Source organism: Loxodonta africana, chromosome 6 (genome assembly GCF_030014295.1).
Source record: "Loxodonta africana isolate mLoxAfr1 chromosome 6, mLoxAfr1.hap2, whole genome shotgun sequence".
NCBI lineage: Eukaryota > Metazoa > Chordata > Mammalia > Proboscidea > Elephantidae > Loxodonta > Loxodonta africana.
The window spans coordinates 74,247,943-74,267,048 of NC_087347.1; the positions used below are offsets into that span (position 1 = coordinate 74,247,943).

The 19,106-nt window shown below is 39.5% G+C and overlaps 1 protein-coding gene across 2 annotated transcripts in view; it reads right to left on the reverse strand.

Moving 5' to 3' along the window:
- Nucleotides 1-19,106, reverse strand: part of ITGA6 (integrin subunit alpha 6) — an 87,216-nt gene that overhangs the window by 20,913 nt on the left and 47,197 nt on the right. For both annotated transcript variants that reach the window (XM_010602825.3, XM_010602826.3), the window contains exons 6-19: nt 17,062-17,272; nt 16,176-16,369; nt 15,940-16,028; nt 15,145-15,263; nt 10,687-10,785; nt 10,372-10,433; nt 4,999-5,159; nt 4,653-4,796; nt 2,700-2,815; nt 2,393-2,582; nt 2,196-2,279; nt 2,020-2,099; nt 1,790-1,867; nt 1,599-1,701 (exon numbers count right to left, since the gene is read on the reverse strand). In XM_010602825.3, the coding sequence (XP_010601127.1) occupies nt 1,599-1,701; nt 1,790-1,867; nt 2,020-2,099; nt 2,196-2,279; nt 2,393-2,582; nt 2,700-2,815; nt 4,653-4,796; nt 4,999-5,159; nt 10,372-10,433; nt 10,687-10,785; nt 15,145-15,263; nt 15,940-16,028; nt 16,176-16,369; nt 17,062-17,272 (1,730 nt within the window). The remainder of the gene's footprint in view (nt 1-1,598; nt 1,702-1,789; nt 1,868-2,019; nt 2,100-2,195; nt 2,280-2,392; nt 2,583-2,699; nt 2,816-4,652; nt 4,797-4,998; nt 5,160-10,371; nt 10,434-10,686; nt 10,786-15,144; nt 15,264-15,939; nt 16,029-16,175; nt 16,370-17,061; nt 17,273-19,106) is intronic.

Here is a 19,106-nt window from a genome sequence, read left to right on the forward strand (position 1 = left end):
GGAGTGCCTGGTGGATTCAAACCACCGACTTTTGGTTAGCAGTCGTAGCTCTTAACCACTATGTCGCCAAGGTTTCCTGGACCATATATAGGGTATTCAAAATAGAGATTTGTGCTTAAACGTTCTTGTCAATAAATTTTTTGTTTTTAGTAAGATCAAAGAGACAGAAAGTAGATTAGTGATTGCCCAGGGCTGGGAGGAGGGTGTGGAGAATGTGGAATGACTGCTAATGGATACGGGACTTCTTTTTGTGGTGATGAAAATGCTTAAAATTAGGTTGTATTGATGGTTGCATAACTCTGTGAATATACTAAAAACCTTTCAACTGTACACTTTAAATAAGTGAATTATATGGCATGTGGATTACATCTTAATAAAGTGCGTTAAATGTTTTAAGATGGACTGGAAAAAAATACAAAGAGAAATGATTGCTAACTCGATCCGGAAAAGCTGCCATGTGCAATAGAATTGGCACTCTAGGTATGCTACATTCTCCACATACCCAGGGTAATGGGCAAAGGCATGTGTATGTTTGTGAGTTGCTCCGTATTTACCTGCTCAGCAGGTGAGGAAGCCTGTGCTGAGGCAGTACCCCAACCTACTTCAGGAAAACCCCACCCTCTGAGAAATGAAGGGGCCTCTGTCCTCTACTACCCAGGGAGACTTGCGTTAACAACCAAGAGACTTTGAGTAAAACCATATGACAGTCATGAATCTATAAGACCAAGCTAGGAAAGAAGCAACTTCCTGCAGCAGAACCCAAAGTAAGAAGAAGAGCTCTCTTTGTGTAAAGCCTCACTCCTGAACCCACAGACTTCTTTTCAGCCACACCTGTACAGAGATTCATAACCACCGCTATTAACTCACACTGCTGACTTTAGTGTTAAGAGACACATAGGGTAGAATTCAGCTTCTCTGTCTTGCTGGAGTCAGGGGCAGGTCCATTCCTACTGTTTCAGAGTTTCATTTCAATGGTCACTATGCTTTCAGAAAGGTGATTTGAGCCAAACCCACACGAGTTATGAATTTTTAAGATTTTTCTTTGTTTTATAGACTCTAGGTAGAAAAATCAAGTATTTCTACACAATGTATATATTAAAACTCTAACTTAGAGAAAAAAACCAAGATAAACTGGGTTCTGGACAAGCCCTATTTGAGAACATGCACAGCAAAACATACACAAATTCAGCAGTTTCTACATGTACAATTCAGCGACACTGATTACATTCTTTGAGTTACACAACCACTCTCACCCTCCTTTTCTGAGTTGTTCCTCCCCCAGCAAACCAATTTTTAACTAAACACTTGTTTATAATGCTTCCAAAAAACCCACTGCTGTCAAGCTGATTCCAACTAATAGTGACCCTACAGGACAGAGCAGAACTGCTCCATTGGATTTCCAAAGAGCAGCTGGTAGATTCAAACTGCTGACCTTTTGGTTAGCAGCTGTAGCTCTTAATCCTGCACCACCCAGGCTCCTTTATAATGTTTAGTTATTTATAAATATTATTTATTAAATTTACATATTCAAGACCATACATAGTATATGCTAGCTTCTGGAATAATAACAGGACCAACGGAACTCTGCTCCAACTTACGCTGAACTCATACTCTATTAAACTTCCCACTTCGTCTTCAGATTTCATAGCTTGCTCACCCACAACTGTACCTCCAAAATACACCTGAGAAGGTTTAGCAACTCTGTTAAATTAAAAAAACACCAGTTTTAGTGAGGATTGTAAATGGTTCTTTCAAACATTGATTTGTTATGCTAAATACAAACACTTACCCAGAGACCGATAAAAGCAGTTCAATAACCACTTTTGCTTTAGCTGTAATTGAGGCCAAATTATCTTGATTGCTTGTTCTGAAATGAAAAGGAAACAATGGGGTTTTATTTTAACAGTCAGTTTTCTTATTACAATTACACTCCTTTTATGAGCTAGATCAGAGCCAATTCATCGACTGCCTGCGTTTTCATGAAATCATAGTGAATGGAAAGACTAAAATAACTCTTACGTTTCCAACTTCAGATTAATATCCAGATCTGTGGTGTCAAAGGTGACCTCTGTCGTACTTAAAATCAAATAAAAAGTCACCTAGAAAATACAAATAGCTGTTAACACAGGCCAAACATATCTGTACTGTAATAGTATTTAAAACTGTAAAATAAAATATGTGGAAGTGTCACCTACGTTGGAATTTCTTTTAAAAGGATTTCCAAGCTCACAGTCTGCTTGCGAGCCATTTTGGTTGGCAACACAACTCAGCTGTTTCTCCTATAAGAGAAGAATGGACTAGGTCACAATATATTCATTGGCCATACAGTATGGCCTCAGTATGCCACAGTATGGTGGATTTCTTCCACCAGCTGGCCTCTAAAAATACTTACAGGGAAAGACCTCAGTTCTCTATATGCAGAATAAGTCAGGGTGTCCGGAAATGTTGCGATGAGTTTAGCCTCATGAGCGTCATCACCATCGTTTGTGGGATTCCTTGGATTGGAAGGGCTGTTTGTCACTGTTATTTCTAAAGCAATATCCTTCTGATCTTTTAGAACTAGCTCTGGTACACCTTTTTGACTATAAAAAACAAGAAAGAAACATCAAAGTCCTCAATACATTTTTAGTAACTGTTTCTTAACAGAAAACCATAGCAAAGCCAGAGTCATTCTGCTGTCGTCACAGAGCGATTCTTACATTGGTAAATAAGAAAATTTGTCTTGACTTCCTTCTCGGGTACAGAACTTATATTCCAGTTTAAGGTTGCTATTACACACATTGTCGCTTCCACACCCTTCTTTTAAGAAGTGTACCTGTAGGGAAACAAAATTAGTGTATTTAACACCACTTGGAAACCCTGGTGGGATAGTGCTGCTAACCAAGAGGTTGGCAGTTTGAATCTGCCAGGCGCTCCTTGGAAACTCTATCAGGCAGTTCTACTCTGTCCTATAGGGTCGCTATGAGTCAGGATTGACTTGAGGGCAGTGGGGTTGGTTTTTTGTTTTTTTTTTAACACCACTCAGAGTTTAGAAAGGCGTCTAAACAGGTCACTGGCTGTTTCCATAGAGTTCATTTCCCTGCACGTCAAGGTCACTGGGCGAATTCAAATTTCAAAGATACCTTGCCATGCATCTAATTCCTATTCAGCCCTTTAAGAAAACTGTGCTTTAAGTACACTTTGGCAGGGGCAGGCGGGCAACATGGGGCAGTAAAGACCATGAGCCCTGCAGCCACCTGGATCTGTGTTCCAGACTTGGCTCTGTCACTTACTGAGCTGTGTGTGTGTGGCTTTGGGCAAGTCATTTAACCTTTCAGAGTCTAGGTTTCATCAGGTAACATGGGAATACTGTCATCCTATTTACAGGGCTATTGTTAAGAATTATTAACGATGATGATGCCAGGTAGCATTGTTACATATTTCAACTCATTTAATTCCTACAACAGACCTCTGAGGAATATACTATTATCAGCTGCATTGTAAAAATGCAGAAACAGAGCTTAAGGTCAGGAAAGGAAATGACAGGGAGTGCTTAGCACAATGTTAACTGTGCAATAATCACATGGACAAACAATTAGGAAAAGTGTCTTGTTATGTTTAACATGGCTATGGCCCTGGAAATGTTCACAAGAAATACTAATGTGGTAACAATAAATAATACAAACACCGAGGGTCTACAAAGTATAAGGAACTATGTTTGGTGGTAATAACAACCAACAAGTATAGATTTACACGTCACCTCCTAAGCCTAACACAGCGAGGCCTTTCTTCTGAAAAGCTACATCGGTGATCCAAGAGCCCCGGGGCAGACATTCCAGCACCACCAGATTTTAGACATTTGCCAAATCAAGATGCCACCACTCCTATCCTAAACTTGCCTCCCATAGATTTACACGTCACCTCCTAAGCCTAACACAGCGAGGCCTTTCTTCTGAAAAGCTACATCGGTGATCCAAGAGCCCCGGGGCAGATATTCCAGCACCACCAGATTTTAGACATTTGCCAAATCAAGATGCCACCACTCCTATCCTAAACTTGCCTCCCTGCCACCCTAAACCCTTGCAAATAGACCCCAATTCATATGAGGTGTCCAACAAGCCAGATGATATAAGTTTTTCTTTCTAAGGTTACTTAGGCTACCTGAGGCACTCGATAACTATTTCATCGCTAATAATCTTCTGTGTTGTTGGATTTTGATATTCTTTGATTTTCTTAGCCCTTGTTCAGATTAACAACAAATAGTTTGCTTTCTACATTTCAATATTCTCAATGGTCAAAGTATTTTCCGCATGCAGTTACAGGAGAAACTTGATGTGAGAATAATAAACTCTGCCAACTATATAGTCTCAATAAATTGCAACAGCCAAAAAATGAGAAAAATACTCCCTGGCTCCAAATCATATCTGTATGTTTCTAACAAAAAAGAAACAAACCCAAACCTACTGCCGCAGAGTCAGTTCCAACTCACATTTCTATACTCACTGCTAATTTGGGAAACAAATCTTCTCAGACACAGTATATATTAAAAAGCTTATTTAATACAAACGAATGGCCTTTAAAGCAAATTACTAGTTCTACTGTCTTCAAAAACATTTGATTTAGCATGATAATACAGCCAAAAAAAAGACAAAACAAAAGTCAGAAAGACTTACGTCTGCGTGGACTGTCTTAGGCTCATTTGAATTCAAAATTGGAGGAATTTCTGGAAGTGAATTTACTCGTCTCCGAGAGCCAGACTCTTGGATCTCTACTGAAGCAGTTATGGGAATGGGACGCAGTTTATCTCTGATATTTTCCTGGAAAGTATGCAGTGATATAGTTAACTGCAGTATATAGAAAGTGAGATACTGAAGAATGCTATTGAGGAAGTCTAAAACAATGCTTTATTTTGTAATAAATAATGGATGGCTAGAATAAAATTCAGAAATCCATATAGACAATGTAAAATCCAGCTTCTGTCTTCTTTAAAAAACTGACTTGATCACCGGCGGCCCTCACCTGCAGCCAGAGGGTCTCATCCATGCACGCCTTCTGCTTCTGCCTACTCAGAATGAGTTGCTGAGAGTACTTGGGCTCAGAACCTTGGTTTCGAATCTGAACTCTTGACGACAGCCCAGATTTCCTTCTTTCCTTTTCAGCTTCGAGTGTGCCCACAATTACTAAATACAATTAACAAAATCATATTAACTTCTAGTGCATTCTTGCACAATTCAGCTGTAAGTATATTGAGTTTTAAAAAATATTTTCTTAACTTCTTGTAGAACACTTTTTCCCACTGCCAATGTTTCTCTTCATATTTCCTGCTAATATACATGTCAACAGCTGTCCTTCCCCTCCCATTGCTGTTAACAACGTATCAAAGTTAACTTTTCATCAGGCCACCTGGGGGAGCTCGAGAATAAGTCAAAACCTCTCAGCAGAGTCAGTAATACTAAGAGTCATTTTCTGGCTGAATTCAATTATTCACAGAATACTAAAGCTAACTAGAGGGGGTCCAACACTCTATAAGGGCCTAAACTGACTCTCTTCAAACTGTCTGGTGCTTAAACACCCTAAAACCAAAACCAAACCCATTGCCATTGAGTCAATTCCGACTCCTTAGTGACTCTATAGGACAGAGTAGGACTGCCCCATAGAGTTCTGAAGGAGCTACTCGTGGACTCGAACTGCCAACCTTTTGGTTAGCAGCCGATCTTTTAACCACTGTGCCACCAGGGCTCCTGAATGGCCTAGTGCTTCCAAGCCCCATAGCTCTAGACGTTAACAGCCTGCCTCGATTATCTATATCCTAAGGGACCGTGGAGGCAAGCCAGGGTCTGGATGATCAAAATCTTGTTTTCTTGACTTCAGAATGCATCCTTTGTTGGTTCACTGGATGTAGCTGCTAACTATGTTTTTCGTGGGCTGGGATTTGAATTACTTACATACATTTAGCATTCACTAACCATCAGACAAGACAGCAAAACAAGCGCGCAAAGGGCCAGAGAAGTCAGCCTGGAGGAAAAAAATCTGCTACAAAAAACGTAGAAAATGTTCCACCCACTTGCTACTATTCACATCAGAGTCAGGACTGACTGTTAAAAGTGCCTATTTTAATTGCAGATGAAAAAAATGGAGGCCCAGCAAGGTCGGTGAGCTGCCCAGGGCCACACCGTGAGGGACAGAGGTGACACCCGCCTCTAAGTCTGTCACAAATGCTAACTAACCATGGTGGTGATGTCAAAGTTTTCACCTGCCTCTAGGCCTCTGCAGGAGCTACTCCCTCCCTCAGCCTGCTGCCCTCCCTCCCACCTGGGACATCACCTCCCCTAAGAAGCCCTCCTGTGTTATCCTAGAGTACTTTGTATTTCTCTAACCACAACACTCAGCCTATTGTGCTATAACTGCCTGAGTGTATCCCCTAGTGGGGAGTCCCTGGGTGGTACAAACTGTTAATGTGCTTGGCTGCTAACCAAAAGGTTAGCAGTTTGAATCTACCCAGAGATGCCTTGAAACAAAGGCCTGGTGATCTACTTCTGAAAAACGAGCCATTGAAAACCCTATGGAGTACAGGTCTACTCTAATAAAAAAATTTATTAAATACACATGGGTTTTTTTTTTTCTTTTTTTATCCCCTGGTGGAGCAAAGCCAAAGACATGCCACGTCAGTCTTGTTCCCCATGATATTCCCCAGGAATTGCAAATACATATGATTTGCAGGAATAAATAAAGGGACACGGAGGTTGGAGTAACTGGTTGCATACCAGCTCCTACACACAAATACACATAAAAACACTATTCTTACACTGAAACAATAGCTATTCAGATGTGTAAAACCAAATTTTAGAAATACTGACAGTTTCAATAGTAATTTCTGAGTCCATCCAAAGAATTCTTAAATGTCACCACTGCCAAGTGGAACGCTCCCCATTTTAGGCCCTCTGCCGTCTTGACATAGTCCATTTATTGATGACCTGCTAACTTCACAATGAACCAGATGAAGGCTCACACGCTGAGTGCCCCTGGCAGCAAAAGTCGGGGAGGATGCGTGTGCATTAAAACCGCTCATCTACCAAACCCACTCTGACCTTCCCTAACCCTCCAGACAGTTCACATCATCTAAAAATCCTTGCCAGCCACCTCTGCTGACCTTTAGAGGGGCAAGCCAAGTAGAAGACTCATTAAGGATCAATTATAAATCTCTCTAAGTATGGAATACTACATCTAAGGCCTGTTGAGTTAAAATTCCTGGTCAAACAATAGCTCATATTCTCAGATACTAGGGGGATACTTTAGATATATTAACTTATGCAGCTTTGTGGAAGTTCTGCTCTATTTCATATAGAATTTTCCAACACTGTGGAAGCACAGACAATGAAAATGAGTTTTCACTGAATATCTCCAGAGAAAAAACTTCTACCCGTGGTAACAGGCCATCAGTAAATGCCTGGTTAACGGAGTCACTCTGTAGTATAAAGGTATTAGCATAAAACCGAAAACTCATACATGGTGTCAAACGCTGCATTAAAGCTAGGGGAAAGTTTGTAACTTATGACATACAAATGATTGACTTGGGGAGAAACAAGGAACACTCTGATGAAATTTCACATCTATAGTCAAACTGAGTGTGGCTTGAAAAAATGACAGTCTGACTAGTAGAATAAAAATGGCTCCCCTGGCCAGTCCAAGAACCATCGTTTCTCTAGTCCACTTCCAAATAATGGTGAGAGCCTCTTATCCAAGTGGGCAAGCGTAAGGTAAAAACAATGCAAACCATACTGAATGATACATCCTGGGGAGTCACAGTCGACATTTTCTTGTCATTAAAGCCACATAGAAAATTGCTATCTATACTCGAGAAAAAGTCGGCCACATCAAAGAGCAAAGTGAAAAGCCCCAGCTCCACCTTGCACAAAGGCGTAACACATTTACACCAAGAACGCATTGTGCAGGGGTCCACAGCCCCCAAGGAAGATGCAGTACAGCAGGACAGGGGCCAACAAAGACCAGGGAGATGAAGAAACCACCTGCAAGGACAGCTTAAAGTCTGGACTGATGAAAGCTAAGCGTGCACACTACAGCTCAAAGATATGGAAGTGTGAATTGGGTAAAGACAGGTTTACTTGCCAAACTCTGGGATTTTAAAAGGGACTTCTTTTAATAAAGACAACAAAGCAGTCCTTTCGATAACAAGGAGAAGCTGGGCAGAAGTTAACTGCGTTTCTATTTTGTAGGTGGAATACCTCATTCCAAATCAGAGCCCTACTGCAAACTAGACACTATTAACTGTGGGGAGCTTAAGAGAACTCATTACCTCAAGGTGTGGTAAGGACTGAAAAACACATAAAAACAGCAGAACAACCCCACCCGGGTACAAAGTTTCCCTTGGTATAAAACACCACAATACTAAGCTGCATGGTTCATGGGGAAGACCCAGGACGGAAATCCTATTGTTCTTTTAGTTTCCTCTTTGAGAAAAAGATTTTTTGAAAAATTCCCATGCACTGGCCTCAGCCCTGGAGCTGGATCAGGTGGCTGACACCTGAAGAGGTGAGGCTGCTACTAAAACATACCAGAGGAACCAATTTGTCCAGTTGATAACAGACTTCAGTTACACTCACTATCGTTAGAGTATAATTAACCAGCTGTTGTCAGGTTGACTCTGACTCACTGTGACCTTGTGTTTGTCAGAGTGGAACTGTGCTCCGTGGGGTTTTCAGTGACTGATTTTTTGGGAAGTAGATCCCCAGGTCTCTCCTCAGAAGCACCTCTAAAACCCATTGCCGTGGAGTCGATTCCAACTCATAGTGACCCTACCGGACAGAGTAGAACTGCCCCGTAGGGCTTCCAAAGAGTGGCTGGTGGATTCGAACTGCTGGCCTTTTGGTTAGCAGCCCAACGCTTAACCACTGCACCACCAGGGCTCCAAGAGGCACCTCTGGCTGGACTGAAATCGGCAATCTTCTGGTTAGCAGCCAAGCACGTTAGCCATGTGCACCACCAGAGCATCATTTAAAAAACACTCTCAAAATTTCAGACAAATTCACACACTACATTGCATCCTTATCTACCTAAACCTGTTGCTGTGGAATCAATTCCAACTCATAGTGACCCTACAGGACAGAGAAGAACTGCCCTATAGGGTTTCCAAGGCTGTAATCTTTACAGAATCAGACTGTCACACCTTTCTCCAGCCAAGAGGCTGGTGAGTTCGAACCATCAGCCTTTTGCTTAGCAGCCCAGTGCTTAACCACTGCACCACTAGGGCTACTTTTAGCTACCTAGTAGATGTTAAAAACCACAGGAAAAAAATCTTTGCACGTGTGATTTTTTTTCCCTCCACTGCTAAAGAAAATAACTCCTAACAAATATAATTTAGAACCTGGTCATGCAGTATTTATATTAAAATTAAAACTTATAAAATTATTTATAAAAATTATACAATTATTTGTAAGTTTAATACTAGAGTTTTAAAATTAAAAGCAATATGGGAACATGTAAAATTTTCAGTTTTAAAGCAAATATTATATGGTTGTCCCCACACAAATCCCCAAGCAGTCTTCCAGGGACATACCATAGTGTATGTGTTTCTATTACGATTATATCTAAAATTAAACATAAAAATAAACATAAAATTTCAAAACATGGAAGCAAAAATCCCCTTTAAAGAGTGCAAGCAGAGTAACACTTCATAAATTACAAACTGCTTTCACCACATCATCTCGTTTGATCCCACCACAAACATGTGCAGGAATTACCATTCAACACTTTAACTGATGGGAAAACAAAAACTCAAACGTTAAGGGTCTTGCTGCCCTGTGTTGTAGGGTCAGTCAGCATCAAAGCTGAAACCAGGAGCAGAGCCCAGGCCTCTGAACTCTGAAGGTCAGCCGTCAACTTCCACCAGGGGCCTGCACTTGCTTGGGGACCCAGCTTGGGTGTTCCAGGCCACAGGGGCCTCTTAGGGAGGGAATGGGAGAATGAAGGGCATATAAACTGGCACCTACTCCGTGCTGTAGTCAGGCTCCTACAGGCACTCTTCTACAACTACCACCCACCACCTCACAACCACAAACCCGATTTTCCACAATGGCTTTCAAAGACAGAAATTGAGGAAATGGTTGTGGTAACAAATAAGTGCTTTTCCAAGACATTCTGTCCTAACCATCTGCTCTGGAAAATTCAAATGGGAACCAGAAGGAGAGATTTTTTTCCCCTCTATGCTATACCCTCCTGATTAAAGGAGAGACAACACATGTACTTAATTTTTTTTTTTAAGAAAAAGACTTCACGAAACCATTTTGGACATGGCAGATCTCTTTTTCTGTTATTTAGGCAGAACTTTCAACCTGGCCAAAAGAAAATATTTTGCAAAAAGTTCTGGGTACTTACCTATGGAAGGATTATAACCAGTGGGTTTAGCAGTATACTCAAAACAGGCTTTAACCTTGAGGCTGTATAAAACCAAACACATATTTCTTAAAAGACGTGTAATTGCAGTAGGAAAAACCCAACACGTTTCCCCAGCTCTCGAATGCCCCCCAACAGCCCAGCGAGGAGTAAAATGTTATATATTCACTTGGCAGATTCCTCTTCCCTTTGCCCAGCTCTCTTTTAATCTTCCCTGTGGCTCCTCGGGCAACAGGGTCATCATAAAGCAGAGGTGTGAAACTGCAGAGAACTACATGGTAATAGCACAACGCTCACCATATCCCACTAGGCGCTGCACAAGACATTTTCTTGCTGAGATCAATTTTGTCAGGTGTTACTGTGATGGTTTTCTGAATATTAATCACAGGACGAGCTCTGGAGACAAAAGAGTTAAAAAAAAAAATGCTCTGACTTGTTACCTTCAATATAAGACAAATTCACATACTACATTGCATCCTTATCTACCTAAACCTGTTGCTGCGGAGTCAATTCCAACTCATAGTGACCCTACAGGACAGAGAAGAACTGCCCTATAGGGTTTCCAAGGCTGTAATCTTTACAGAATCAGACTGTCACACCTTTCTCCAGCCAAGAGGCTGGTGAGTTCGAACCATCAGCCTTTTGCTTAGCAGCCCAGTGCTTAACCACTGCACCACTAGGGCTACTTTTAGCTACCTAGTAGATGTTAAAAACCACAGGAAAAAAATCTTTGCACGTGTGATTTTTTTTCCCTCCACTGCTAAAGAAAATAACTCCTAACAAATATAATTTAGAACCTGGTCATGCAATATTTATATTAAAACTTATAAAATTATTTATAAAAATTATATAATCATTTATAAGTTTAATACTAGAGTTTTAAAATTAAAAGCAATATGGGAACATGCAAAATTTTCAGTTTTAAAGCAAATATTATATGGTTGTCCCCACACAAACCCCCAAGCAGTCTTCCAGGGACATACCATAGCGCACGTGTTTCTATTACTATTATATCTAAAATTAAACATTTAAAAATAAACATAAAATTTCAAAACATGGAAGCTTTTTATGCTTATTCTGTCCCCCTCCCCCCATCTGTTAACTTTTCAGAGATCTCAAATCTCTTCACTGGGATCTACTTCATTGTTCTCATAGCTGGTGGTGGTGTATTGTATCAACATCCTTACTTGGGAGACATTTATGTTGTTTCCAGGCTTTCTGCTGTGGCAAACATTCTTGTGCATACATTGTTGCACACATTTGAGTTTAGTTGTAAGGTAAATTTCTAGAAGCAGAATTTCTGAGTCAAAAAATATGTGCACTTTAAATTATGAGTGATAATGCCAAAATACCCTCCAAAAAAAGGTTATGCAAAATACGCTTAATGCCTGGGATGTTAACTATCAGGTTTCTACATACACATGAATTTTAGTATACAGGCAATCTTTGACTTAAGTCTCCATCTTACAAACATTTGCCCTTCCTTCTTCCTTATCCTTCCTCGGAACCTCCCATCCTTAACCTTAAATCTTTGCCTGCTGCCAGAATTTACTACAACTTTTCTATGTGCAACTATAACTCTGTAAGCAAAACCTTAAACCCCTTAACCTTTCCCATGGGAGTCCCATCTCTGCTCTGCATAACCAAACCTACAAACACGCAAGAAGCTGAAATCCCACACCTTTACCCTTTCTCAGCACATAAACACCTTTTCTCTCCCGTACATGTTAGTGTTCATATTCTCCCCTACTCTCTACAGCCAAAAGGACCACCAATGGCCAACCTCTGCCACAGGCATAAGAAATGCCAGCGTACGGCAGATCGGGGTATGGGGTGGGATGGGGAGATGCTGCCTCACCTCTCACCTTCAACACTTTTCAGCCAGAACTTAGAATAGGCTCTATGGTTTCATTACCGCATGGTTTCGGTTACACTGACTCTGGTGGGCTTGCAATAAACCCAACCAGCCACCTTCAGGGATAGTGTTTCTATAGGAAAATGTATATCATGTCCCAAACAGCTAGCTCCAACTTCTGGGATCAATCTACTGGTAAGCTAGAGACAGCATGAGTGAAAAACGATCCGCCAGGCGCTCCTTGGAAGCTCTATGGGGCAGTTCTACTCTGTCCTATAGGGTCGCTATGAGTCGGAATCGACTCGACGGCACTGGGTTTGGGTTTTTTTTATTTAAGGTGAAGGCAGGAGCCAATAAAATAGGTAAATACTGATCCTGTTTATTTCCCTTTATCTCAGTTGTTAACCTTTCTATTTTTTATTTCATATTAGCCACCTGTTAGTTTCTAAAATACTAACTAGATACATTTTTAAAAGTTATTTTATTTTTGTTGTTGTTACTAAGAATATACATAGCAAAACATACACTAATTCAATACTTTCTAGATGTACAATTTGGTGACATTGATAATATTCTTTGAGTTGTGCAACTATGCTCACTCACCTTTTCTGAGTTGTTCCTGCCCCATTAACATAAACTCATTGCCCCCTAAAGTTACTATCTATTTGAGTTGCCATTGTTAGTTTGACCCATAGATAGATCTTAAAAGAGCACAATGCTCAAGGCAGACATTCTTTACTAGTTAAGCTAAACTACTGTTTGGTTTTAAGGAGACTTTGAGGGAATATTTTTGGTTTAAAGATTATCTCAGGGCAATAGTTTTGGGGGGCTCATCCATCCTCCATGGCTCCAGAAAGTCTAGATTCCATGAGAATTTGAAATTCTGTTCTGCATTTAGGTACATTGTCAACTCTTAAGTTTTGAGACCCTACTTAAAAGGCAAACATTCAGAAATATTTTAAAATCAGTGTATCACAGATACTGCAGAAAGTGTTCTAGTGTGGCCTAAATTTGAAAAGAAAATATTTTAACACATACTTCTGCCTAAAACCTATTTTTATTTCTGTTTTTTAAGCATACAATACCCACACACACAATTCTGAAGACAGTATAAATGAATCAGTGAAAACTTGTCTTTCAACACAGGGCTATGAAGCAAATTTGACTGGCTCAGCTATCTCCTGTTTAATTGACATACTTTACTAACTACCCTAAAGTACTAACAGCATGATTTAGTAAGGAAAACACCCCGGACTGAAGTTGGGAAGATTTGGGTAGCAGCTCTTGTTCTCTCAGGATCCAGCCTTAGGAGCTCAGCAAGTCACCTAACAAACCTGAGCCTCAGCTTCCTCATTTGTAAAGTAAAAGAATTGGTTCCCCTCTTGTCATATTAAGTTCAAGGATTTTGAAATTTACTACTATAGATGAGGAAAAGAAAGAACAAGTTTACAAGGTTTATCATCAACCTACTTATGAAGACCTTAAAATAAGGGTATTAAAATGTCAATTACACACAGAGAAGCAAATATTTAACTGATTAAAGTTAGGTCGGAGTCCCTGAGTGGTGTAAATGGTTAACGTGCTGCTAACCTACCAGCGGCTCCGGGGGACAAAGCTGTGGCAGTCTGTTTCCATAAAGATTACAGCCTTGGAAATTCTATGGCAGCAGCTCTACTCTGTCTCACGGGGGTTGCTATGAGTCGGAACAAACTTGAAAGCAATGGGTAGGTGCATTTGATGATACCCAGGAAGTACACAAAACTCTTAAAAGTTGTTCAGTGGAAAATGGGGATATTGGGGAACTTGCACCTTCTACAATTTTATATTTTTAACTTTTTTTTAAACAAAAATATGCTACTTTTAAAATTAAACAAAACAAATTTAATGATGATTTCCAGCAATAATGAAACCATTGGGAAAGGAGATCCAAGTACAGCTGATGGGAATACAAACTGTTGAAGGTCATTTTGGTGAATCTGAGTCAAAAGTCTTAAAACGCACACATCCTTCAGCTCAGCAATTTGTTTTAGAAATTTATCATTAAGGAAGTCATCAAGGGCATGAACAAAAGTAAGGATGTTTACCAGAGTTTTGTGCATTGAGGCAAAAACAACAAAAACAAAAATATCTGGAAAGCAATATGAGTGCCCAATAATAGCACAGCAATTGGCTAAAGTAGAGGGTCAGTGAGAGAGAGACGACCCCCAACGAGATGGACTGACACAGCTGCTGCAACAAGGGGCTCAAGCACAGCAACGGTCGTGAGGATGGCACAGGGCCCGCAGCGTTTGTCCTGTTGTACATGGGGTCGCTACGAGTAGGAACTGACTTGACAGCACCCAACAGCTGGCTAAATAAACTATGTGATGACGGATAAGAGCAGTTAACTTCATTTGGAAAAGAACTCGACGACGTGGAAAAAAACCCATTATGCATTATAAATTGGCAAAAGCAGGGTATAAAACAATCTACATTATCTCAATTTTCAAAAATGCACATCTACATGCACAGAAAATAAACAACTAGAAGACTGTAAACCACAATTTCAGAGTTCAATAATGGATGGTGAATTATATGGGATGTTTGTTTTATTTTTCATGTTCTTGGTACTGTCAAATTTTACATGTAAACATAGTTCATTCTAATAAAGTTTTAAAAAAATATATTTCTAAAGAGTTCTAATTCTGACGTATCCCTTAATTTGTTCAAATTTAGCAAGATTTTCCAAAGTAAGTTTTTACACTATCCTCCAAAACAAAAACAAAAAGAGCTTAAAAATCCACACAGATCTTGGCCTTTGACATATAGGCATTAGATTTCAGTAATTTCAACCCAAAATGTAAAAATTTCAGTGTAACCTGATTATTGAACATGCTTAAGTTAAATCAGAGATAACACACCTGAAAACAGTTACTGAATCTGAAAGGGAACCAACAGCGACGTCAGGGTAGGAATTTCTATCAAGGTCCATATTTCCAGCAATTGAATATCCAAAGTAAGGTGATCTGCCCTTGAGAACCTGAAACGACCAGGGCATCAGAGTGGACAGTGAGCCATCAACGTGAGCTTCTTATCTATGCTTTGAAAAAGACATGCAAGTTTCTTTGGAACTGAACTTTAAGAATGCACTTACAAATAAATTAGAATAAACTTATAAACAAATACATACATATAGGACCTAACACTTCAGATATTTTATTTCATACAAGTCATCTGATTTACATAGTACCTCAAAGGATAAAAGAGCCAGTTTTTGAAGAAGTGGTGTACTGTATTAAGTCAATCAGGATATTTCAAACTGAATCCCCCTACCTGACCTCTAAATGTCTTATTTTTCTCAAAAGTAATTTTTAATTTTTGGTGCTTGAATTTCTCACATAATTATAAGCATCTATGTCATTTGCCTGGTTTCACCTCTATTTAGTATGCTGCTAAAGGAAGCATATCACATTTCCATCTCCTTATCCTGTCAGGGTCTTTTACCTTGGATTACTTTGATTTCTGATTTAAGAAATTCCATCATTAAAATAAGTAGGTCATTGCGTTTATATCTATTTCCAAGTTATCCCCTAGTAATACGTTTTAAAAAATTCATACTATTGTAGATTAGTAAATAAAACATGATTAGCGTAACAATCCACTTAAACATAAATACTCCATTACAAGGCAACAAAAAATCCACGTTATTGGGTTACCTGTGTTGGTTTGGTATTTATTCCATTTGCGGACCCATGATAGATAAAAACCTTTCCCATACCATCATAAGGAGCTCCAACTGCAATATCTGTAGACAACACCACATTTGACAAACATTACATATTTAAAACATCCCAATATAATGTTTTAAAACAAAATGCCATAAACACTCGTTATTTTAGACAACCAAATAATCCATCTACACATCATCACTACTTCACAATCTATTATCTACCTGGATAGCCATCTTGATTAATATCGCCAATATTTTTGACTGCAATGCCAAACATAGAATCTTTGGTTCCATTGAGACGAATTGGCTTGACATTATTCCACCTGCCTTGCTGGTTAATGTAGACATACACTGCACCTCCAACTTCTCCACCTCTATCAAAATACTGTGGGGCTCCAATAACTATATCTTGCCACCTTAAAAACATAATTAGAGGAAGAATTGTGAATCATCAGCTAAAATATCAGCAAGCTTAGAAAAAATAATACCAGGCCAGATAGTAAAGACAAAGAGATATGGTGGAAAGAACTTCAAATATAGGAGTTATGGCTTATCAATTAAAAGCTGAAAAAAATCAAAGAATAAAAATCCAAGGTAGCCTCTAATAAATGCCAAAAGAAAGGTACTGAGGGTAAGAACTCAAATCTAGTTCCCTAAATTACAATTGCAGTGCGGTGGGACTTCCAGGAAAGATTCTACCACCCCACCCAAACTGGCACCAATAGCCACAGAGCTATGAATTGACTGTTATCACCCATCCCTACTTTCAATAGGATATTCTGGATGCTCCGATAGCCCCTTAAGAAACCACTGAACAGCACCACGTAGGGGTCACTATGTAGGGTTAATTTCTTTTTTTGAATTTTAATTCTCATGGACCCATAATCCCAAGACATAAGCAAAATCTGAATGCTGAAAATGTCATCCTACACCTTAGGAAGGGTAATGACATCATACGAGTGATGAATATGTGACGGGATGGTAAAAATCTAGCAGCAAAGTAATTCTTTGAACCAACTAACCTGAAAAGAAGGCTGTTATCAAGATTTACAGAGGCCAGGCAAAGAAATGATGAATTGCCATATAAAATAACCCAAGATGTTCTTACCCATCTTTGTTGAGGTCCACCACTGCCACGTCATAGCCAAACGAAGAGGCCAGACCTTCCCCATCAAATATGTGCTCAGGGAGAAGATGTGTAGACTTCATGTCCCTTTTTAACAGAACCACAGCTCCGCTGTGATTGGCTCTCGGAGCACCAGATACAAACGTGATGTCATCTTTAGAAACAATACCTTTCCCTGAGTCCAGAGAAAAGCCTAGAAAAAGAAAATGCAGTCTCTCACATCAATCTTGTATTTCAGGAGGTTCCTGACATTGGTGACACCATCGTTACCTTTTCCTCTCGCTTCCCACCCATCTCCTGGGCCCTTCAACCGACTATCATATTTATAACATGAATGAGTTATGGAGCTCAGGGATTTGACACAAGTACAGGGTTGCATAGCTATTTCACCGCTTTCTATGGATATTAAGACTTTAAAAAAAAAGTATCTATGCTGTTTAGCATTTGCGTAACTTGAATCATAACATTCATGCTGTACTAAGAATCAATTTGATCCCCATTTTAATCCTGAAACTGCGATAAAAGGAGATCAAACTAGACATATTGTGGGGAAGTTACATCAAATACAGAGAGCGATATTTGACTCGCAGTGCAATCGAGTTCATGTTATAAGGGTCTGCTATAATGATTAGCATTTGATTCATGAATAGCTTCCATATTCACCCATCTCCTTGGTAACTGTCTCCTTGGTAAATGGGCAAGATCAATGCTAACGTCATTAATATACCATAGATAGCACTTCATTATTTTGGACCAACTCAGTTCTCAAACACAAACGTGCAAACGAAACCATGATTGGTAATATATAGTATTTGAGACCCTAGTATAAACAATAGTGGTGAGTAAGTTGTCACTGGTCTCAATTATGTTCTTGTTCAGAGGGCAAAAAACTATTAGTACACTTAATTGTAAGTTATTCGGTAGGATTGAGATGACAAATACTGAGATTTGGCAGAGAACAAATATAAGTGCCCATTCAAATCGAGTACATCTTTCTACATAAAGGTGAAGCAGGTACAGAATAATGTAAGCTCACCCCTTTTATTGGGCTTTATTTATGAAAAACGTCACCACTACTGTTGCAGTTCTCAAATTGTGAAGTAAGATGAAAAATATGATGAGCTACAAGTTTAGAATAGGGTGATCTAATCTACTCCAGCTCTGAAAACCATCTGGCAGCAGAGCTTCAACCATGGTATGCTTTGTGTGTGCTGCACTTGAAATGAGATAGAAAAATAAAAAGATTTATGCTCTGTATGGATCAAACAGTTTTTTTTTTTTTAAATGACCATGACCAAGACAATTTATTTGTCATCTCAGAGGTCACAAACCTAGGTAGCTATTCATCATCACATCAGGGGATGTGTCAGGCTGCTCTCTGGGAGGCTGTGTTTTATAAACAAACTGATCAGGATCTGTATAGGAGACGCTGGTCAAAAACAGCAGGCCTGTATGCATGCACGGGATGGAAGAGATTGAAAAAAAAATTATGCTTGGTAATAGGCAAGGACGGCTGTCACGGTTCTCACCAAAGGATGAGGCCACCATTGCGTCAGTAAGCTGTGATCTTTGCTGGCTTCCAAAACCTCCAGCAGATGGTTTTATCCCTAAGACCCACTGATCTTTTGAAATGACAGATTCACAGACAGTATGGACAACCAAAACGTAACAATGAGAACCTGATTTTTTTTCAGGCATCTGCTTTTGAGAAAATTCATTCTAAAAGTGGCAAATGTGTTTCATAAAAATGTTTTCTACTTTAACATGTTCTATCAGCAACTATGGTTATAAAATCCCTGGGCATCGATCTTGAAGACCAAAGTGTTGGTTTCTCGACCAGAACAATTAAAATAAAATACTTTTCATCACAAAAATAGTCTCTGAATAATGTATTTGCAGAGAGAGAGGCTGTCTGTTGAAATATATTCAAATAAAATATTGGTGTGTTGATAATATTTACCTGGAAAAAGATTTTACCTTGAAAACCATGTTAAATAATTGAGACTGCAAACTGCTCACCCAAGTTC